The sequence below is a fragment of the Oncorhynchus gorbuscha genome, unplaced genomic scaffold (genome assembly GCF_021184085.1).
Source record: "Oncorhynchus gorbuscha isolate QuinsamMale2020 ecotype Even-year unplaced genomic scaffold, OgorEven_v1.0 Un_scaffold_1866, whole genome shotgun sequence".
NCBI lineage: Eukaryota > Metazoa > Chordata > Actinopteri > Salmoniformes > Salmonidae > Oncorhynchus > Oncorhynchus gorbuscha.
The window spans coordinates 82,501-105,846 of NW_025744940.1; the positions used below are offsets into that span (position 1 = coordinate 82,501).

Sequence of the window (23,346 nt, forward strand, 5' to 3'; positions counted from 1 at the left end):
TCTCTCTGTGTCTCTCTCTCTCTCTCTCTCTCTCTCTCTCTCTCTCTCTCTCTCTCTCTCTCTCTCTCTCCTGTCCCTGTCTGTCTCTCTTTTGCTTTCACTTTCTCCCCCTCCGTCTCTGTCTCTCTCTCCCCCTCTGTCTCTCTCTCCCCCTCTGTCTCTCTCTCCCCCTCTGTCTCTCTTTCTCTCTCACACACACAGACATGCTGTCTGCTAACTCCTTGTGTTTCTGTGTGTATCTCAGGGGAGAGTTTTTGGTGTACGAACGGAATGAAGTAAAAGCTGAGAAGCGGGAGTGGAAGAAGTACGATTTCCACTACGACAACGTGCCTTGGGCCCTGCTCACCCTCTTCACTGTGTCCACTGGAGAGGGCTGGCCGCAGTGAGTAACACACACACCCCCTCTTTTCTACACATGCCTCAATCTCAATCTCTATACTGTATGCCCTAATCTCTGTCGCTCTCCCACAGGGTGTTAAAGCATTCGGTAGATGCGACCTATGAGAATCAGGGTCCCAGTCCGGGCTACCGGATGGAGATGTCCATCTTTTACGTGGTGTACTTCGTTGTCTTCCCCTTCTTCTTCGTCAATATCTTTGTTGCTCTCATCATCATCACCTTCCAAGAACAGGGGGATAAGATGATGGAGGACTACAGTCTGGAAAAGAATGAGGTGAGAGAGGGAGGGAGGGAGGGAGGGAGGGGAGGGGAGGGAGGGAGGGGGAGGGGGGGGAGGAGGGAGGGAGGGAGGGAGGGAGGGAGGGAGGGAGGGAGGGAGGGAGCAGGAGAGCAGAGAAATGAGGAGGGATGGAGACAGGGAGAAAGGGATGAGGGGAGGGAGAGAGAGCAGGGAGAGCAGAGAAATGAGGAGGGATGGAGACAGGGAGAAAGGGATGAGGGGAGGGAGAGAGAGCAGGGAGAGCAGAGAAATTAGGAGGGATGGAGACAGGGAGAAAGGAATGAGGGGAGGGAGAGAGAGCAGGGAGAGCAGAGAAATGAGGAGGGATGGAGACAGGGAGAAAGGGATGAGGGGAGGGAGAGAGAGCAGGGAGAGCAGAGAAATGAGGAGGGATGGAGACAGGGAGAAAGGGAGAGGAAATGAGGAGGGAGGAGATGAGGAGGGATGGAGACAGGGAGAAAGGGATGAGGGGAGGGAGAGAGAGCAGGGAGAGCAGAGAAATGAGGAGGGATGGAGACAGGGAGAAAGGGATGAGGGGAGGGAGAGAGAGGGAGGAGTTGCGTACAGCAGAAGACACATTTCCATCTGGTATGAATTAATAAAGTATTGTTAATCTTCTTCTCCTTCCTCCTCCTCCTCCTCTGTCGTCCCCCCATCCAGAGAGGATGTATAGACTTTGCCATAAACGCCAAGCCCCTGACCCGCCACATGCCCAAGAACAAGCAGAGCTTCCAGTTCCGAATGTGGTCGTTTGTGGTCTCCCCACCGTTCGAGTACAGCATCATGGGTCTGATCGCACTCAATACTATAGTCCTCATGATGAAGGTGAGATCATATCGTCCTCCGACAGAAGGCCTCATTCTAACGCAATGCTACCAGGAGCCATCTGTCTAACAAATTGGGGAACTCATCCCCTTAGCATTTTATATTGTGTTTATCCACCTAACGCTCGTTCTTATTTCCTGAAAACCTTCTAATCTCAAGGTGAGATGAACCCCACATAACTGCTCTTCCTCCTGTGTGTGTATTTGTGTTCAGTATAATGGGGCGTCTGACACCTATGATAAAGTCCTGAAGAACATCAACATCGTCTTCACTACCCTCTTCTTCATGGAGTGTATTCTCAAGATCATCGCCTTCGGGGTTTTGGTGAGGCTAGACACACACTGTCACGCGCCAGAGTGACCTGCTATATCTGCTAGAGCTTCTCATTCCCATTATTCATTTATAAGTCAGGTTATTTTAGTGGACACAACTGGAGCATGTTATCCTAGTTACTCTCTAAACGCGACGCGATCGGCTAATGCACCTCCTAGTCCCTGTCTCCATGGTAACAATAATGTGATTGGCTAGTGCATATTCCTTCCTGTCGCTGTCCTCCATTAGGAGCAATGTGATTGGTTACCACCCTGTCTCTCTGCACTGCTATTGGTTTATGTCTCTTGTTTTCCCCCCCGTCACCACGGTAACAATAATGTGATTGACTGGTGCGAAATTCTTTCCTGTCCATGTCCAATGTCAGAGAAATGTGATTGGTTACTTCTCTGTCTCTCTGCTCTCTGATTGGCTAAAATATGTCTTCTCTTCCTGTGCCCTAACAGAATTATTTTAAAGACGCTTGGAACATTTTTGATTTTGTCTCCGTGCTCGGAAGCTTCACTGATATCCTGGTGACAGAATTTTGGGTAAGTGCGTCTTGGGGCATAGTACTATAGGCTATGTGTGTGGTTTTAATTAGCAGTGGGATGGGAATTAGTAAGTATGTGGTCGTATGTACATGTGTCTACCACATACACACCTAACCTGTAAATGTCTACTACTGATCTATGATTTGTTAATAAGATACTGGGTGTGTCACAATACTCTCTCCTTTCTCCTGAAGTGTACACTTGTTCACTTCCCTTCATGGATTTCATTGGTGGACACTCCCTTGAATTTATCCATACACAGATCTGATGCTTTTACTATTGTGGGGAATAGTGAGCTCGTGCTTCCTAGTAGGAGGAGCTAGAGGTTGTTGGGACACACCCACTGTCTTTACAATGAGCTGAAAGATATTATTTTGGTGGATAGTAGGTTGTCTATTGGAACGCTCAAATTGCCATCCAACCCAATGTTCTGTGTGTGTTGTTGTGTTGTCAAGTCTTGCTTGTCTGTGTCTATTCCCACATATCTGTGTTTGTAATTGTGCTTCATCCTGTGTTGTATATGATAGATGTTTCGCTGTGTGTAGTAGGATGGCAGTGGTAAGAATTCATCATGTAGTTGAAATGTAATGTCCACTTTTGTTTCAGACTCTCCCTGTAGTCACATTCTACAGCAGGTCCTACAGGATCTCAGTACACTGTGCTGAATGCTTTACAGCTGGTTGTGTTAATTGGTGGAACCGTCCGTTTGCTAAGAAATGACTGCAACCGACACTTCTTTGTTTAGTTTGTGCGACAGAAGTGCAGCGTTTATGTATCGCAAACGGTTTGACCTCGATGCGTGTCGCTTCCCCAGTTCTCTCCACCTTGCTTCGTTCCAACACAACGACATCAATAATAACGGCCGTGGGGCAAACTGTTTGACCTCGATGCGTGTCGCTTCCCCAGTTCTCTCCACCTTGCTTCGTTCCAACACAACGACATCAATAATAACGGCCGTGGGGCAAACTGTTTGACCTCGATGCGTGTCGCTTCCCCAGTTCTCTCCACCTTGCTTCGTCCAACACAACGACATCAATAACAACGGCCGTGGGGCAAACGGTTTGACCTCGATGCGTGTCGCTTCCCCAGTTCTCTCCACCTTGCTTCGTTCCAACACAACGACATCAATAACAACGGCCGTGGGGCAAACGGTTTGACCTCGATGCGTGTCGCTTCCCCAGTTCTCTCCACCTTGCTTCGTCCAACAAAACGACATCAATAACAACGGCCGTGGGGCAAACTGTTTGACCTCGATGCGTGTCGCTTCCCCAGTTCTCTCCACCTTGCTTCGTCCAACACAACGACATCAATAACATCGGCCGTGGGGCAAACGGTTTGACCTCGATGCGTGTCGCTTCTCCAGTTCTCTCCACCTTGCTTCGTCCAACACAACGACATCAATAACAACGGCCGTGGGGCAAACGGTTTGACCTCGATGCGTGTCGCTTCCCCAGTTCTCTCCACCTTGCTTCGTCCAACACAACGACATCAAACTGTTCGACCTCGATGCGTGTCGCTTCCCCAGTTCTCTCCACCTTGCTTCGTTCCAACACAACGACATCAATAACAACGGCCGTGGGGCAGACGGTGGCGCTGTTTACCCCTACTGCGGATTCCATCTGTAGATCTTTACCTAATGTCACCACGGGGTTAGCCTGAAACAAAACCACTCAAATTGTGTTGTTGTTGACTGATGTTTTGGGTGGAAGCAGATTCATGCCAAAAAACAACAACAAAAGAATGTGTTTTTTGAGCATGAATGTGCTTCCAAAAGTTCTGTGGCCTTGTTGTAACTATAGAAAGACTACATTTCTATGGTTGTAACTATGTTATACCTATGTTGTAACTATGTTGTAACTACCTTCATAATGATTCCTTTTCCTGTTCTATCTTTTTACATGCTTTCTTTAAAAACCAACCTCTCTGCTTTGTTGGCGTCCTCCGCCCCCACTACTACTTCCTACTATGATAAATCCATCCAATCGAAATGCACTATGAATCCCCTCCCATGTTGTCCCATGCAATCCATGACGCCGACTGTGTGGTGTGCTGTTGTGTGATGGTGTGCTGTTGCCGTGCCCCTCAAAAAACCCACCAAATCATCACCAAACCACCACCGACTCCTCTCGCTGACACGCTGTATCCATCCTGCTCCCTCCTTCCTTCCATCCATCCTTCTACATCTACCTGCCACATGTAGGAGGTTGGTTTGTAATTTATCTCTCAGACCTACACGCATCCCCGTTGGCCAATGTGTGGCCCCGCCCTCCTCCTGACTTCCCTGACCCTTCACCCCCAACCTTCTGGGCTTAGCTGCTTTTAACCCCTGACCTCTGACCCAAGTGCATGCACTTCTGATTGGCAGTTGAATCGTGTGTGTGCCTGATGACTCCAGTGGGCTTCCTCTCGGAAGCTTTTGAAAGATCCGCTCCTTCTGGCACACTATTGGTCAGTTCATGGATAAAGGATACATTACACACAGATACACATAGAATCACACCAACACTCTGAGAGAAAAAGTGCTATCTAGAACCTAAAAGTGTTCTTCTGCTGAAGGAAGGAACCGTTTTGGAACACTGTGTCGACACACACATACAAATAGAATCACACAACGACGCACACACACACACAATCATGGACACAAATGCACATGAATTGGTTACTGTTATGTTCTGCATAGATTTGTCACTCACACACACGGACACTCACACATTGACCGTAGTGCTGCCAGAAGGACGTGTGAATGCTAACCAAAGCTTCTGTTCTGCTTGACCAGATAGAGGGATACTCTAACACTGGTCTGCATGCAGCTGTAGCATCTTACACTGACGATCTGCTCTTCAGCCCCCTGCTAAACAGAATGTAGTTGCAATAGTGTTGCCATGCCATTGCCTGCATTGAAGCTGGATCTGTCTGCATGCTAGCTTCCTCTTTCTTGTCTTCCTCCTCGTCTTCCTCCCACTACTGCTTTGCACGCCAACCTGTGCCACACAACAGTAGTGCACCTCGTCGCACAAGAGATTCTGAGGTTAGGGTAGACGGTAGAGTAGACAGTTCAGAATGCTGAACACCTCATGACCAATCTCAGCCAATCACTTAGTGGCGAGGCGTGCCAGCTTCCTGTGTGTGTGTGCGGTTGAGGAGTGCAGTGTGTGTGTGTGTGTGTGTCCTGTCTGTTGGATGCCAGTACCTCCATACCTTGTGGCCTGCTTGCCCCCCTAAGATCAGTGCATTTGGTTTTTATAGAAAATAAATATACAACGTTCTACTCTTACCGGATTGGATGATGACGTTTTTGATTTATTTTTAATTATGATTTTCTCCTTTTCTCTTTCTCTCTTTTCGTTCCATACTTTTTGTTTTGCGTTGTGTGTTTCTTTGGCTTCTAGTCAGGTCTGTTGTGTTATGGTTGGATTTTGGTATCATTTGAATAATTTTACGTTTTGACCTCCTCTCTCCTATTTAACCTCCTCTCTCCTATTTAACCTCCTCTCTCTCCTATTTAACCTCCTCTCTCTCCTATTTAACCTCCTCTCTCTCTCCTATTTAACCTCCTCTCTCTCCTATTTAACCTCCTCTCTCTCTCCTATTTAACCTCCTCTCTCTCCTATTTAACCTCCTCTCTCTCCTATTTAACCTCCTCTCTCCTATTTAACCTCCTCTCTCCTATTTAACCTCCTCTCTCTCTCCTATTTAACCTCCTCTCTCTCCTATTTAACCTCCTCTCTATCCTATTTAACCTCCTCTCTCTCTCCTATTTAACCTCCTCTCTCTCCTATTTAACCTCCTCTCTCTCCTATTTAACCTCCTCTCTCTCTCCTATTTAACCTCCTCTCTCCTATTTAACCTCCTCTCTCCTATTTAACCTCCTCTCTATCCTATTTAACCTCCTCTCTCTCTCCTATTTAACCTCCTCTCTCTCCTATTTAACCTCCTCTCTCCTATTTAACCTCCTCTCTCTCTCCTATTTAACCTCCTCTCTCCTATTTAACCTCCTCTCTCCTATTTAACCTCCTCTCTCCTATTTAACCTCCTCTCTCTCCTATTTAACCTCCTCTCTCTCTCCTTTTTGTTCTCCTCTCTCTTTGTTTTGGTTTGATTTGGGGGCGATAATAGTTCAGTAAAACTAATTGTCTCTTTCCCTCTCTCTTCTTCTGATCACACACACACACACACACACCCACACACACACACACACACACACACACACACACACACACACACACACACACACACACACACACACACACACACACACACACACACACACACACACACACACACACACACACACACACACACACACACACACACACACACACACCACACCACACCACACCACACCACACCACACCACACCACACCACACACCCATACATCGCTGCTGTAGAATAACTTCATCAACCTGAGTTTCCTTCGACTGTTTCGAGCGGCTCGTCTCGTCAAGCTACTGAGACAAGGAGAAACTATACGCATCCTGCTCTGGACTTTCGTCCAGTCATTTAAGGTACACACACATAAACACACACACAAGCATTCGCACACACACACACACACTGTACACACACACACACACACACACACACACACACACACACACACACACACACACACACACACACACACACACACACACACACACACACACACACACACACACACACACACACACACACACACACACACACACACACACACACACACACACACACACACACACACACACACACACACACACACACACACACACACACATGAACAACACACACACAGCTTTTCCTTTCCTATGTCCAGTCTGATATGGGCAGTTAATCTGTTTGTAGTCTTAACACTGAACATGTACTTCCCTGTGTGTCCACCGGTAGGCACTGCCCTATGTGTGCCTCCTCATCGGCATGCTGTTCTTTATCTACGCCATCATTGGGATGCAGGTGAGTACTGCTGACATAGCCTCTGTAATAAAGCATTTATTCAGAAAAGGATTTCTATTGATGCCAATAGCCAATGATGGATGTCAATAGTCAGAATTCATCCCTAAATGATCACTTCCTTGACCTCTGTGTGTGTGTATAGTTGTTTGGTAATCTGGCACTGGGCGAGGACGAAGGCAGTGCCATCAACGAAAACAACAACTTCAGGACTTTCATTATGGCACTCATGTTACTATTCAGGTGGGTTATCTACTCTCTCTCTCTCTCTCTGCTTTCATATGCTCCTTCTCTCCTTTCCTCAATATCCATGCTCTCTCTCTTTCCCTCACCCTCTCTCCCTCACCCTCTCTCTTTCCCTCACCCTCTTTCTCTTTCCCTCACCCTCTCTCTCTTTCGCTCACCCTCTCTCCCTCACCCTCTCTCTTTCCCTCACCCTCTCTCTCTTTCTCTCACCCTCTCTCTCTTTCGCTCACCCTCTCTCTCTCTTTCTTTTTCCCTCACCCTCTCTCTCTTTCCCTCACCCTCTCTCTCTTTCCTTCTCTTTCCCTCACCCTCACCCTCTCTCTCTCTTTCCCTCACCCTCTCTCTCTTTCTCTTTCCCTCACTCTCTCTCTCTTTCTCTTTCCCTCACCCTCTCTCTCTTTCTCTTTCCCTCACCCTCTCTCTCTTTCTCTTTCCCTCACCCTCTCTCTCTCTCTTTCCCTCACCCTCTCTCTTTCCTTCTCTTTCCCTCACCCTCTCTCTCTTTCCTTCTCTTTCCCTCACCATCTCTCTCTCTCCCTCACCCTCTCTCTATTTCTCTTTCCCTCACTCTCTTTCTCTTTCCCTCACCCTCTCTTTCCTTATCTTTCCCTCACCCTCTCTCTCTTCTCTTTCCCTCACCCTCTCTCTCTCTTTCTCTTTCCCTCACCCTCTCTCTCTTTCCCTCACCCTCTCTCTCTTTCCTTCTCTTTCCCTCACCCTCACCCTCTCTCTCTTTCCCTCACCCTCTCTCTCTTTCTCTTTCCCTCACCCTCTCTCTCTTTCTCTTTCCCTCACCCTCTCTCTCTTTCTCTTTCCCTTTCCTCTCTTTCCCTCACCTCTCTCTTTCCTTCTCTTTCCCTCCCTCTCTCTCTCTTTTCTCTTTCCCCCTCCTCCTCTCTTTCTCTTTCCCTCACCCTCTCTCTCTTTCTCTTTCCTCACCCTCTCTTTCTCTTTCCCTCACCCTCTCTCTCTTTCTCTTTCCCTCACCCTCTCTTTCCTTCTCTTTCCCTCACCCTCTCTCTCTTTCTCTTTCCCTTTCTCTCTCTTTCCCTCACCCTCTCTCTCTTTCCTTCTCTTTCCCTCACCCTCACCCTCTCTCTCTCTTTCCCTCACCCTCTCTCTCTTTCTCTTTCCCTCATCCTCTCTCTCTTTCTCTTTCCCTCACCCTCGCTCTCTTTCTCTTTCCCTCACCCTCTCTCTCTTTCTTTTCCCTCCCTCCTCTCTCTTTCCCTTCTCTTTCTTTCCCTCACCCTCTCTCTTTCCTTCTCTTTCCCTCACCCCTCTCTCTTTCTCACCCCTCTCTCTTTCTTTCCCTTCTCTTTCTCTTTCCCTCACCCTCTCTCTCTTTCTCTTTCCCTCACCCTCTCTTTCCTTCTCTTTCCCTCACCCTCTCTCTCTTTCTCTTTCCCTCACCCTCTCTCTCTCTCTCTTTCTCTCTTTCCCTCACCCTCTCTCTCTTTCTCTTTCCCTCACCCCTCTCTCTCTTTCTTTTCCCCCTCTCTCCATTTCTCTCTCTTTCCCTCACTCTCTCTCTTTTCTCTTTCCCTCCTCTCTCTCTCTTTCTCTTTGCCTCACCTCTCTCTTTCCCTCTCTTCTCTTTCCCTCACCCCTCTCTCTCTTTCTCTTTCCCTCACCTCTTCTCTTTCCCTCACCCTCTCTCTCTTTCTTTCCCTCACCCTCTCTTTCTTTCTTTCCCTCACCCTCTCTCTCTTTCTCTTTCCCTCACCCCTCTCTCTCTCTCTTTCCCTCCCCTCTCTCTATTTCTCTCTCTTTCCCTCACCCTCTCTCTCTTCTCTTTCCCTCACCCTCTCTCTCTCTCTTTCTCTCTCTTTCCCTCACCCTCTCTCTCTTTCTCTTTCCCTTTCCCTCTCTCTCTCTCTTTTCACCCTCTCTCTCTTTCTCTTTGCCTCTCTCTCTCTTTCCCTCACCCTCTCTCTCTTTCTCTTTGCCTCACCTCTCTCTCTTTCCCTCACCCTCTCTCTCTTTCCCTCACCCTCTCTCTCTTTCCCTCACCCTCTCTCTCTTTCTCTTTCCCTCACCCTCTCTCTCTTTCCCTCACCCTCTCTCTCTTTCTCTTTGCCTCACCTTCCTCTCTTTCCCTCACCTCTCTCTCTCTCTTTCCCTCACCCTCTCTCTCTCTTTCCCTCACCCTCTCTCTCTTTCTCTTTCCCTCACCCTCTCTCTCTTTCTCTCTCTTTCCCTCCCCCTCTCTCTATTTCTCTCTCTTTCCCTCACTCTCTCTCTTTCTCTCTCTTTCCCTCACCCTCTCTCTCTTTCTCTTTGCCTCACCCTCTCTCTCTTTCCCTCACCCTCTCTCTCTTTCCCTCACCCTCTCTCTCTTTCTCTTTCCCTCACTCTCTCTCTCTCTCTCTTTCCCTCACCCTCTCTCTCTTTCTCTTTGCCTCACCCCTCTCTCTTTCTCTTTCCCTCACCCTCTCTCTCTTTCTCTTTCCCTCACCCTCTCTCTCTTTCCCTCACCCTCTCTCTCTTTCTCTTTGCCTCACCCTCTCTCTCTTTCCCTCACCCTCTCTCTCTTTCTCTTTGCCTCACCCTCTCTCTCTTTCCCTCACCCTCTCTCTCTTTCTCTTTGCCTCACCTTCTCTCTCTTTCCCTCACCCTCTCTCTCTTTCTCTTTCCCTCACCCTCTCTCTCTCTTTCCCTCACCCTCTCTCTCTTTCTCTTTCCCTCACCCTCTCTCTCTCTTTCTCTCTCTTTCCCTCCCCCTCTCTCTATTTCTCTCTCTTTCCCTCACTCTCTCTCTTTCTCTCTCTTTCCCTCACCCTCTCTCTCTTTCTCTTTCTCACCCTTCTCTTTCCCTCACCCTCTCTCTCTTTCTCCCTCACCTTCTCTCTCTTTCCCTCACCCTCTCTCTCTTTCTCTTTCCCTCACCCTCTCTCTCTCTTTCCCTCACCTCTCTCTCTTTCTCTTTCCCTCACCCTCTCTCTCTTCTTTCTCTTTCCCTCCCTCTCTCTATTTCTCTCTCTTTCCCTCACTCTCTCTCTTTCTCTCTTTCCCTCACCTCTCTCTCTTTCTCTTTGCCTCACCCCTCTCTCTCTTTCCTCACCTCTCTCTTTCTCTTTGCCTCTCTTCTCTTTCCCTCACTCTCTCTCTCTCTCTCTTTCCCTCACCCTCTCTCTCTTTCTCTTTCCTCACCCTCTCTCTCTCTTCTCTTTCCCTCACCCCTCTCTCTCTCTTTGCCTCACCCTCTCTCTCTTTCCCTCACCCTCTCTCTCTTTCTCTTTCCCTTCTCTCTTCTCTTTCCCTCACCCTCTCTCTCTTTCTCTTTCCCTCACCTCTCTCTCTCTCTTTCCCTCACCCTCTCTCTTTCTTCTCTTTCCCTCACCCTCCTCTCTTTCTTCTCTTTCCCTCACCTCTCTCTTTCCCTCACCTCTCTCTATTTCTCTTTCTCTTTCTTTCTCTTTCCCTCACCCTCTCTTTCTTATCTTTCCCTCTCTCTCTTCTCTTTCCCTCACCCTCTCTCTCTTTCTCTTTCCCTCACCCTTTCTCTTTCCCTCACCCTCTCTCTCTTTCTTCTCTTTCCCTCACCCTCTCTCTTTCTCCCTCACCTCTCTCTCTCTCTTTCCCTCACCCTCTCTCTCTTTCTCTTTCCCTCACCCTCTCTCTCTTTCTCTTTCCCTCACCCTCTCTCTTTCCTTCTCTTTCCCTCACCCTCTCTCTCTTTCCTTCTCTTTCCCTCACCCTCTCTCTCTCTCCCTCACCCTCTCTCTCTTTCTCTTTCCGCACTCTCTTTCTCTTTCCCTCACCCTCTCTCTCTTTCTCTTTCCCTCACCCTCTCTTTCCTTCTCTTTCCCTCACCCTCTCTCTCTTTCTCTTTCCCTCACCCTCTCTCTCTTTCCCTCACCCTCTCTCTCTTTCCTTCTCTTTCCCTCACCCTCACCCTCTCTCTCTCTTTCCCTCACCCTCTCTCTCTTTCTCTTTCCCTCATCCTCTCTCTCTTTCTCTTTCCCTCACCCTCGCTCTCTTTCTCTTTCCCTCACCCTCTCTCTCTTTCTTTTTCCCTCACCCTCTCTCTCTCTTTCCCTGACTCTCTCTCTCTTTCTCTTTCCCTCACCCTCTCTCTTTCCTTCTCTTTCCCTCACCCTCTCTCTCTTTCCCTCACCCCTCTCTCTTACTCTTTCCCTCACTCTCTTTCTCTTTCCCTCACCCTCTCTCTCTTTCTCTTTCCCTCACCCTCTCTTTCCTTCTCTTTCCCTCACCCTCTCTCTCTTTCTCTTTCCCTCACCCTCTCTCTCTCTTTCACTCACCCTCTCTCTCTCTTTCCCTCACCCTCTCTCTCTTTCTCTTTCCCTCACCCTCTCTCTCTCTTTCTCTCTCTTTCCCTCCCCCGCTCTCCATTTCTCTCTCTTTCCCTCACCCTCTCTCTCTTTCTCTTTGCCTCACCATCTCTCTCTTTCCCTCACCCTCTCTCTCTTTCCCTCACCCTCTCTCTCTCTTTCTCTTTGCCTCACCCTCTCTCTCTTTCCCTCACCCTCTCTCTCTTTCTTTTTCCCTCACCCTCTCTCTCTCTTTCACTCACCCTCTCTCTCGCTTTCCCTCACCCTCTCTCTCTTTCTCTTTCCCTCACCCTCTCTCTCTTTCTCTCTCTTTCCCTCCCCCTCTCTCTATTTCTCTCTCTTTCCCTCACTCTCTCTCTTTCTCTCTCTTTCCCTCACCCTCTCTCTCTCTCTTTGCCTCACCCTCTCTCTCTTTCTCTTTCCCTCACCCTCTCTCTCTTTCTCTTTCCCTCACCCTCTCTCTCTCTCTCTTTCCCTCACCCTCTCTCTCTTTCTCTTTGCCTCACCCTCTCTCTCTTTCCCTCACCCTCTCTCTCTTTCTCTTTGCCTCACCCCTCTCTCTTTCCCTCACCCTCTCTCTCTTTCTCTTTGCCTCACCCTCTCTCTCTTTCCTCTCACCCCCTCTCTTTCTCTTTCCCTTCTCTCTTTCCCTCACTCTCTCTCTTTCTCTTTGCCTCACTCTCTCTCTCTTTCTCACCCTCTCTCTCTTTCTCTTTCCCTCACCCCTCTCTCTCTTTCCCTTCTCTCTCTTTCTCTTTCCCTCACCCTCTCTCTCTCTTTCTCTCTTCCCTCTCTCTCTATTTCTCTCTCTTTCCCTCACCCTCTCTCTCTTTCCCTCACCCTCTCTCTCTTTCTCTTTGCCTCACCCTCTCTCTCTTTCCCTCACCCTCTCTCTCTTTCTCTTTCCTCACCCTCTCTCTCTTTCTCTCTCTTTCCCTCACCCCTCTCTCTTTCTCTTTGCCTCACCCTCTCTCTCTTTCCCTCACCCTCTCTCTCTCTTTTCACCCTCTCTCTCTTTCTCTTTCCCTCACCCTCTCTCTCTTCCCTCACCCTCTCTTCTTTCTCTTTGCCTCACCCTCTCTCTCTTTCCCTCACCCTCTCTCTCTTTCTCTTTGCCTCACCCTCTCTCTCTTTCCCTCACCCTCACTCTCTTTCTCTTTGCCTCACCCTCTCTCTCTTTCCCTCACCCTCTCTCTCTTTCTCTTTCCCTCACCCTCTCTCTCTTTCCCTCACCCTCTCTCTCTTTCTCTTTGCCTCACCCTCTCTCTCTTTCTCTCTCTTTCCCCCTCTCTCTATTTCTCTCTCTTTCCCTCACCCTCTCTCTCTCTTTCTCTCTCTTTCCCTCCCCCTCTCTCTATTTCTCTCTCTTTCCCTCACTCTCTCTCTTTCTCTCTCTTTCCCTCACCCTCTCTCTCTTTCTCTTTGCCTCACCCTCTCTCTCTTTCCCTCACCCTCTCTCTCTTTCTCTTTGCCTCACCCCTCTCTTTCCCTCTTTCTCTTTCTCTTTCCCTCACCCTCTCTCTCTTTCCCTCACCCTCTCTCTCTTTCTCTTTCCCTGCCTCTCTCTTTCTCTCTCTTTCCCTCACCCTCTCTCTCTTTCTCTCTTTTCCCTCACTCTCTCTCTCTCTTTCCCTCACCCTCTCTCTCTTTCTCTTTGCCTCACCCTCTCTCTCTTTCCCTCACCCTCTCTCTCTTTCCCTCACCCTCTCTCTCTTTCTCTTTGCCTCACCCTCTCTCTCTTTCCCTCACCCTCTCTTTCTTTCTCTTTCCCTCACCCTCTCTCTCTTTCTCTTTGCCTCACCCTCTCTCTCTTTCCCTCACCCTCTCTCTCTTTGCCTCACCCTCTCTCTCTTTCTCTTTGCCTCACCCTCTCTCTCTTTCCCCCCTCTCTCTCTTCTCTCTTTGCCTCACCCCTCTCTCTTTCCCTCACCCTCTCTCTCTTTCTCTTTGCCTCACCCTCTCTCTCTTTCCCTCCCCTCTCTCTATTTATCCTCTTTCCCTCTCTCTCTTTCTCTTTCCCTCATCTCTCTCTTTGCCTCACCCTCTCTCTCTTTCCCTCACCCTCTCTCTCTTTCTCTTTGCCTCACCCTCTCTCTCTTTCCCTCACCCTCTCTCTCTTTCTCTTTGCCTCACCCTCTCTCTTTCCCTCACCCTCTCTCTCTTTCTCTTTGCCTCACCCTCTCTCTCTTTCCCTCCCCCTCTCTCTATTTCTCTCTCTTTCCCTCACTCTCTCTCTTTCTCTCTCTTTCCCTCACCCTCTCTCTCTTTCTCTTTCTCACCCTTTCTCTTTGCCCCCCACTCCTCTCTCTCTTTCCCTCACTCTCTCTCTTTCTCTCTCTTTCCCTCACCCTCTCTCTCTTTCTCTTTGCCTCACCCTCTCTCTCTTTCCCTCACCCTCTCTCTCTTTCCCTCACCCTCTCTCTCTTTCTCTTTGCCTCACCCTCTCTCTCTTTCTCTTTGCCTCACCCTCTCTCTCTCTCTCACCCTCTCTCTCTCTCTCTCTGTTTTCTATTATTCTCACCCTCTATCTTCTCTCCCACACTGACACACATGTTTTTGTTTGTTTTTGTCCACGTGTGTGCATCCGTATGTGTGTGTGTATGCATCCGTATGTGTGTGTGTATGCATCCGTATGTGTGTGTGTGCATCCGTATGTATGTGTGTGTGTGCATGCGTCCGTTCGTGTGTGTCTGTGTGTGTGTGAGCGTGTGTGTGTGCGCGCGCGCGTGTGTGTGCGTGCGTGCCGTGTGTGTGCGTGCGTGCGTGTGTGTGTGTGTGTGTGTGTGTGTGTGTGTGTGTGTGTGTGTGTGTGTGTGTGTGTGTGTGTGTGTGTGTGTGTGTGTGTGTGTGTGTGTGTGTGTGTGTGTGTGTGTGTGTGTGCGTGTGTGTGTGTGTGTGTGTGTGTGTGTGCGTGCGTGTGTGTGTCTGTTCGTGTGTGTGTGTCCTGTACCAGGAGTGCGACAGGTGAGGCGTGGCATGACATCATGCTGTCGTGTCTGGGGAGAAGTGTGACCCAGACTCAGGGAACACAGAACCAGAGTGTGGCAGCACCTTCGCATACACATACTTCGTCTCCTTCATCTTCTTCTGTTCTTTCCTGGTAAGAGGACTAATCAAACCCTAACCCCTAGCCCCTAACCCCTAGCCCCTAACCCCTATCCCCTAACCCCCCTAACCCTAGCCCCTAACCCCTATCCCTAACCCTAGCCCCTAACCCTAGCCCCTAACCCCTAACCCCTAGCCCCTAGCCCCTAACCCCTAGCCCCTAACCCCTAGCCCCTAACCCCTAGTCCAGCATTTCACAAATTCAGGTTGTTGTTTTTTTGTCCCAGCACTACACAGCTGATTGAAATAATCAAAGCTTGATGATGAGTTGGTTATCTGAATCAGCAGTGTAGTGCTGGGGGAAACCACAACGTGCCCCTAGAGGGGGCCCCAGGACCCAGTTTGGGAAACCCTGCCCTAGCCCCTCCCACTAGGACCTTCACATACAGCATTTCATCTTCCTCTGTTCTTTCCTGGTAAGGGGACTAGCCCCTAACCTCTATACCCTAACCTCTATACCCTAACCTCTAGACCCTAACCTCTATACCCTAACCCTTAGACCCTAACCTCTATACCCTAACCTCTATACCCTAACCCTTAGACCCTAACCTCTATACCCTAACCCTTAGACCCTAACCTCTATACCCTAGCCCTTAGACCCTAACCTCTATACCCTAGCCCTTAGACCCTAACCTCTATACCCTAACCCTTAGACCCTAACCTCTATACCCTAACCCTTAGACCCTAACCTCTATACCCTAACCCTTAGACCCTAACCTCTATACCCTAGCCCTTAGACCCTAACCTCTATACCCTAGCCCTTAGACCCTAACCTCTATACCCTAGCCCTTAGACCCTAACCTCTATACCCTAGCCCTTAGACCCTAACCTCTATACCCTAGCCCTTAAACCCTAACCTCTATACCCTAACCCTTAGACCCTAACCTCTATACCCTAACCCTTAGACCCTATCTCATAGACCCTAGCCCTTAGACCCTAACCTTTATACCCTAACCTCTAGACCCTAACCCTTAGACCCTAACCTCTATACCCTAACCTCTATACCCTAACCCTTAGACCCTATCTCCTAGACCCTAGCCCTTAGACCCTAACCTCTATACCCTAGCCCTTAGACCCTAACCTCTATACCCTAGCCCTTAGACCCTAACCTCTAGCCCTAGCCCTTAGACCCTAACCTCTATACCCTAACCCTTAGACCCTAACCTCTATACCCTAACCCTTAGACCCTAACCTCTATACCCTAGCCCTTAGACCCTAACCTCTATACCCTAACCCTTAGACCCTAACCTCTATACCCTAGCCCTTAGACCCTAACCTCTATACCCTAGCCCTTAGACCCTAACCTCTATACCCTAGCCCTTAGACCCTAACCTCTATACCCTAGCCCTTAGACCCTAACCTCTATACCCTAACCCTTAGACCCTAACCTCTATACCCTAGCCCTTAGACCCTAACCTCTATACCCTATAGACCCTAACCTCTATACCCTAACCCTTAGACCCTACCCTCCCTAGACCCTAGCCCTTAGACCCTAACCTCTATACCCTAACCCTAGACCCTAACCCTAGACCCTAACCTCTAGACCCTAACCTCTATACCCTAACCCTTAGACCCTATCTCTAGACCCTAGCCCTTAGACCCTAACCTCTATACCCTAGCCCTTAGACCCTAACCTCTATACCCTAGCCCTTAGACCCTAACCTCTATACCCTAACCCTTAGACCCTAACCTCTATACCCTAACCCTTAGACCCTACCTCTCCTACCCTAACCCTTAGACCCTAACCTCTATACCCTAGCCCTTAGACCCTAACCTCTATACCCTAGCCCTTAGACCCTAACCTCTATACCCTAACCCTTAGACCCTAACCTCTATACCCTAGCCCTTAGACCCTAACCTCTATACCCTAGCCCTTAGACCCTAACCTCTATACCCTAAGCCCTTAGACCCTAACCTCTATACCCTAACCCTTAGATCTCCTAGACCCTAGCCCTTAGACCCTAACCTCTATACCCTAACCCTTAGACCCTAACCTCTAGACCCTAACCCTTAGACCCTAACCTCTATACCCTAGCCCTTAGACCCTATCTCCTAGACCCTAGCCCTTAGACCCTAACCTCTATACCCTAGCCCTTAGACCCTAACCTCTATACCCTAGCCCTTAGACCCTAACCTCTATACCCTAGCCCTTAGACCCTAACCTCTATACCCTAGCCCTTAGACCCTAACCTCTAGCCCTAGCCCTTAGACCCTAACCTCTATACCCTAGCCCTTAGACCCTAACCTCTATACCCTAGCCCTTAGACCCTAACCTCTATACCCTAGCCCTTAGACCCTAACCTCTATACCCTAGCCCTTAGACCCTAACCTCTAGCCCTAGCCCTTAGACCCTAACCTCTGGACCCTAGCCCTTAGACCCTAACCTCTATACCTAACCTCAGCCCTACCCTAACCCTTAGACCCTAACCTCTAGACCCTAGCCCTTAGACCCTAACCTCTATACCCTAGCCCTTAGACCCTAACCTCTATACCCTAACCCTTAGACCCTAACCTCTATACCCTAACCCTTAGACCCTATCTCCTAGACCCTAGCCCTTAGACCCTAACCTCTATACCCTAACCCTTAGACCCTAACCTCTATACCCTAACCCTTAGACCCTAACCTCTAGACCCTAGCCCTTAGACCCTAACCTCTATACCCTAGCCCTTAGACCCTAACCTCTATACCCTAACCCTTAGACCCTAACCTCTATACCCTAACCCTTAGACCCTAACCTCTATACCCTAACCCTTAGACCCTAACCTCTATACCCTAACCCTTAGACCCTAACCTCTATACCCTAACCCTTAGACCCTAACCTCTATACCCTAACCCTTAGACCCTAACCTCTAGACCCTAACCCTTAGACCCTAATCTCCTAGACCCTAGCCCTTAGACCCTAACCTCTATACCCTAACCCTTAGACCCTAACCCTTAGACCCTATCTCCTAGACCCTAGCCCTTAGACCCTAACCTCTATACCCTAACCCTTAGACCCTATCTCCTAGACCCTAGCCCTTAGACCCTAACCTCTAGACCCTAGCCCTTAGACCCTAACCTCTATACCCTAACCCTTAGACCCTATCTCCTAGACCTTAGACCCTAACCTCTATACCCTAGCCCTTAGACCCTAACCTCTATACCCTAGCCCTTAGACCCTAACCTCTATACCCTAACCCTTAGACCCTAACCTCTATACCCTAACCCTTAGACCCTATCTCCTAGACCCTAGCCCTTAGACCCTATCTCCTAGAGCCCTAGACCCTAACCTCTATACCCTAACCCTTAGACCCTAACCTCTATACCCTAACCCTTAGACCCTAACCTCTACCCTAGCCCTAGACCTATCTCCTAGACCCTAGCCCTATCTCCTAGACCCTAGCCCTTAGACCCTATAGACCCTCCTAGACCCTAGATCCTAACCCTTAGACCATATCTCCTAGACCCTAGCCCTTAGACCCTAACTCCTAGACCCTAGCACCTAGACCCTAACTCGTAGACCCTAACACCTAGACCCAACTCTTAGACCCTAGCCCCAAGACCCTAACTCTTAGACCCTAACTCTTAAACCCTAGACCCTAACTCTTAGACCCTAACTCTTAGACCCTAACTCTTAGACCCTAACTCCTAGATCCTAACCCCTTACTCCTAGACTCTAACCGCTAGACCCTAGATTCTAACCCTTAGACCATAGACCCTAACCCCTAGACTCTAACCCCTAGACCCTAGATTCTAACCCTTAGACCCTAGACCCTAACCCCTAGACTCTAACCCCTAGACCCTTACTCCCAGGTTGTATTGAAAGCTAGCTAGCTGCATCCTATTAAACCTGTCGTCTGGTTTGCTTGGTTAGCTAATAGCCAATGCCATTGCAAGCAAGGTAGGAATGACTTTAAATAGCTAAATGGTTAGCTAGCTAGCAAGCTGCATACATGGCTCTGAGTCTGGCTGGCACTAGCAAGAGTATGTTGATTTTAATTGTTGAATTGTTGGGTAGCTCGTTAGTTATCTATCTAGTTGTAGGCAGAGGACTTTCTAGAACTTCTAGCTAGCTAGCAGCATTATAAAAGCTAGCTGCAGACTGCAGACACATTGGCTACCTAGCAACATGACAGAATTTATCATTTCTGGAGACAGTGTAAACATAATTTGAGCTAGCCCAGCAAGGCCAGCCCAACAAGGCCAGCCCAACAAGGCCAGCCCAGCAAGGCCAGCCCAACAAGGACATGCCCAGCAAGGCCAGCCCAGCAAGGCCTACCCAACCCTGGTTAACTTTAAAGTGCCAATGGAAACAATGCTTCAGTAGTTCTAGAAGAGGATATTCAGACACTCTTGGAGGACAATGGAAGTTGATTTGAAAATGCTTCTTTAATTTTCAATCCAATCTGTTTCAGCCTGTAATAACTGGGTCTGGTTGAATGGATTTGTGCAACTCAGTGAACAGGTCCCAGACTTTGTAATGTTCCCGTGTTGCATAACATTTGTAATGGTCTTTTTTGGTATCTAATAATTGTTACTGTGCAGATGCTGAATCTGTTTTTGACTGTGTTTGTGTGTGTGTGTGTGTGTGTGTGTGTGTGTGTGTGTGTGTGTGTGTGTGTGTGTGTGTGTGTGTGTGTGTGTGTGTGTGTGTGTGTGTGTGTGTGTGTGTGTGTGTGTGTGTGTGTGTGTGTGTGTGTGTGTGTGTGTGTGTGTGTGTGTGTGTGTGTGTGTGATGCTGAATCTGTTTGTGGCTGTCATCATGGATAACTTTGAGTACCTGACCAGAGACTCATCTATTCTGGGTCCTCATCACCTGGACGAGTACGTCAGGATATGGGCCAGTATGACCCCGCTGCCTGGTGAGTCACACACACACAGATATACACAGGTACACACATATACACACACACACATAAACGCACACAGACACACACACACAGTTACACATAAACGCACACAGATACAAACAAGTACACACACACACACATATAAACGCACACAGACACACACACACACACATATAAACGCACACAGACACACACACACAAACACACACACATAAACGCACACAGACACACAAACACACACACATAAACGCACACAGACACACACACACAAACACACACACATAAACGCACACAGACACACACACACAAACACACACACATAAACGCACACAGACACACACACACAAACACACACACATAAACACACACACACACACACACACACACACACACACACACACACACACACACACACACACACACACACACACACACACACACACACACACACACACACACACACACACACTGCTGTAGACACTATCACCGATGTACATGTGTATAGACTATTCATGTTTAATCAAACGGACATAATGTTTTGTTCATTTACACTTGACTAATGTACGTACAGATGGCACATACAGATTTACACTTGACTAATGTACGTACAGATGGCACATACAGATTTACACTTGACTAATGTACGTACAGATGGCACATACAGATTTACACTTGACTAATGTACGTACAGATGGCACATACAGATTTACACTTGACTAATGTACGTACAGATGGCACATACAGATTTACACTTGCGTCAAACTCATATATGGACACAGCATCATCACATGATTAACATTGTTGACTGTACAGTACCACTAGCTAACCCATGCCTTTCTCTCCTAATACACTTTTGCTCTAGCTTCTCATTCTAACCTTAAACCCTTAACTGAAAGCGCAAACCTGACCCCAGTCATGTGACCAGTCACGTGACAGAGGAGACGATTTCAACTGATAATAAACCATAGAGTTAGATAGGGGACTGTAGATGGATTTAACCCATTTTGACATTGCTGTCACAGACACCACAATGGCACAGATACAAGTATGAGTCCTCTATCTAACTCTATTTAATAAACTGACCATTTACGGACGTGGGAGTTTAGTGATACTGATGATAATGATGATGGAGTTAACAGGGAACAGGTGCTTCTGCACCTGACCAGCCGTCCTGTCTCTCGTCTTTCTTCCTCTCCTTTGTCGTTCTCTCTCTTTCTGTTTCCGAAGTGTTGATATTGTGGAGGCCCTTAAATCTATGTACTGTGAACTCAGTGACTACCCGGCCATAACACTCCCTCAATGTGTGTGTGTGTGTGTGTGTGTGTGTGTGTGTGTGTGTGTGTGTGTGTGTGTGTGTGTGTGTGTGTGTGTGTGTGTGTGTGTGTGTGTGTGTGTGTGTGTGTGTGTGTGTGTGTGTGTGTGTGTGTGTGTGTGTGTGTGTGTGTGTGTGTGTGTGTGTGCCTCTCTCCAAGTGCACTTCCACCAAATGTACCGGTTAACAGAGCTAGAGAGAGGGGGGGGAGATGGTAAAAGAAGACAAGGGCAGAGAGAGAGAGAGGAAGAGAGATTGTCTGCATTGTGATTCTTTGTATCACTCATTGCTGCATGGTTAACGTTTCTATTGGCAACCATTGGCAGTTTATGGCAACAGCACGAAATATACACACCCTGTATTTTGATACTGAGAAATGCATTGTCCATTAGAAAGCAATGTTCTCTCTTATTCTTCAATATATCTCTGAAAATGTACTGACAGACATACAGCTTTTATGTAGTTGGAGGAAATATGGAAGAAAGATGTCTTTGAGTAAAAAAATATATGTAGCAAAATGTATGTAGATTATATGTGGAATTATATGTAGAAACATATATGTTGAATTGTGTATGAAATTAAATGTAGAAAAATATATGTAGAAGTATCTATGTAGATTATATGTGGAATTATATGTAGAAAAATATATATCAGAAATGTGGAAAAACGCTTGTGTTTGTGTGTGTGTGTGTGTGTTTGTGTGTGTGTGTGTGTGTGTGTGCGCCATGTGTGCATGCTTGTTAGACTGATTTATACTCTTGTTCTCCTCTGTGCTCTCTCACTCTGTCTATCCTCCCCCTCCCTCTCTCTCACTCTGTCTATCCTCCCTCTCCCCCTCCCTCTCTCTCACTCTGTCTATCCTCCCCTCCCTCTCCCCCTCCCTCTCTCTCACTCTGTCTATCCTCCCCCTCCCTCTCTCTCACTCTGTCTATCCTCCCCATCCCTCTCTCTCACTCTGACTATCCTCCCCCTCCCTCTCTCTCACTCTGTCTATCCTCCCTCTCCCCCTCCCTCTCTCTCACTCTGTCTATCCTCCCTCTCCCCCTCCCTCTCTCTCACTCTGTCTATCCTCCCTCTCCCCCTCCCTCTCTCTCACTCTTTCTATTCTCCCCCTCCCTCTCTCTCACTCTGTCTATCCTCCCCCTCCCTCTCTCTCACTCTGTCTATCCTCCCTCTCCCCCTCCCTCTCTCTCACTTTGTCTATCCTCTCCCCTCCCTCTCTCTCACTCTGTCTATCCTCCCCTCCCCTCTCTCTCACTATGTCTATCCTCCCTCTCCCCCTCTCTCTCTCTCACTCTGTCTATCCTCCCTCTCCCCCTCCCTCTCTCTCACTCTGTCTATCCTCCCTCTCCCCCTCCCTCTCTCTCACTCTTTCTATTCTCCCCCTCCCTCTCTCTCACTCTGTCTATCCTCCCCCTCCCTCTCTCTCACTCTGTCTATCCTCCCTCTCCCCCTCCCTCTCTCTCACTTTGTCTATCCTCCCCCTCCCTCTCTCTCACTCTGTCTATCCTCCCCCTCCCTCTCTCTCACTATGTCTATCCTCCCTCTCCCCTCCCCTCTCTCTCACTCTGTCTATCCTCCCTCTCCCCCCCCTCTCTCTCACTCTTTCTATCCTCCCCCTCCCTCTCTCTCACTCTGTCTATCCTACCCCTCCCCTCTCTCTCTGTCTATCCTCCCTCTGTCTATCCTCTGTCTCCCCCTCCCTCTCTCTCACTCTGTCTATCCTCTCTCTCACTCTGTCTATCCTCCCCCTCCCTCTCTCTCACTATGTCTATCCTCCCTCTCCCTCTCTCTCACTCTGTCTATCCTCCCTCTCCCCCTCCCTCTCTCTCACTCTGTCTATCCTCCCCCTCCCTCTCTCTCACTCTGTCTATCCTCCCTCTCCCCCTCCCTCTCTCTCACTCTGTCTATCCTCCCCTCCCTCTCTCTCACTCTGTCTATCCTCCCTCTCCCCCTCCCTCTCTCTCACTCTGTCTATCCTCCCCCTCCCTCTCTCTCACTATGTCTATCCTCCCTCTCCCCTCCCTCTCTCTCACTATGTCTATCCTCCCCTCTCCCTCTCTCTCACTCTGTCTATCCTCCCTCCCCCTCCCTCTCTCTCACTCTGTCTATCCTCCCTCTCCCCCTCCTCTCTCTCACTCTGTCTATCTCTCCCTCTGTCTCCTCTCCCCTCCCTCTCTCTCACTATGTCTATCCTCCCTCTCCCCCTCCCCTCTCTCTCACTCTGTCTATCCTCCCCCTTCCTCTCTCTCACTCTGTCTAT

At 48.7% G+C, this 23,346-nt stretch overlaps 1 protein-coding gene across 1 annotated transcript in view; it reads left to right on the forward strand.

The window, feature by feature from the left end:
* LOC124017330 (voltage-dependent P/Q-type calcium channel subunit alpha-1A-like) overlaps positions 1 to 19,783 on the forward strand; it is a gene marked incomplete at both ends in the record, with an annotated part of 87,810 nt that extends 68,027 nt beyond the window's left edge. The window contains 12 exon segments of the mRNA XM_046332585.1: positions 245 to 382; positions 472 to 673; positions 1,340 to 1,504; positions 1,718 to 1,828; positions 2,281 to 2,364; positions 6,758 to 6,874; positions 7,233 to 7,298; positions 7,441 to 7,538; positions 14,790 to 14,836; positions 14,839 to 14,936; positions 19,657 to 19,762; positions 19,765 to 19,783. Coding sequence (XP_046188541.1) covers positions 245 to 382; positions 472 to 673; positions 1,340 to 1,504; positions 1,718 to 1,828; positions 2,281 to 2,364; positions 6,758 to 6,874; positions 7,233 to 7,298; positions 7,441 to 7,538; positions 14,790 to 14,836; positions 14,839 to 14,936; positions 19,657 to 19,762; positions 19,765 to 19,783 — 1,251 coding nt within the window.
* Between the last annotated feature and the right edge of the window lie 3,563 nt (positions 19,784 to 23,346).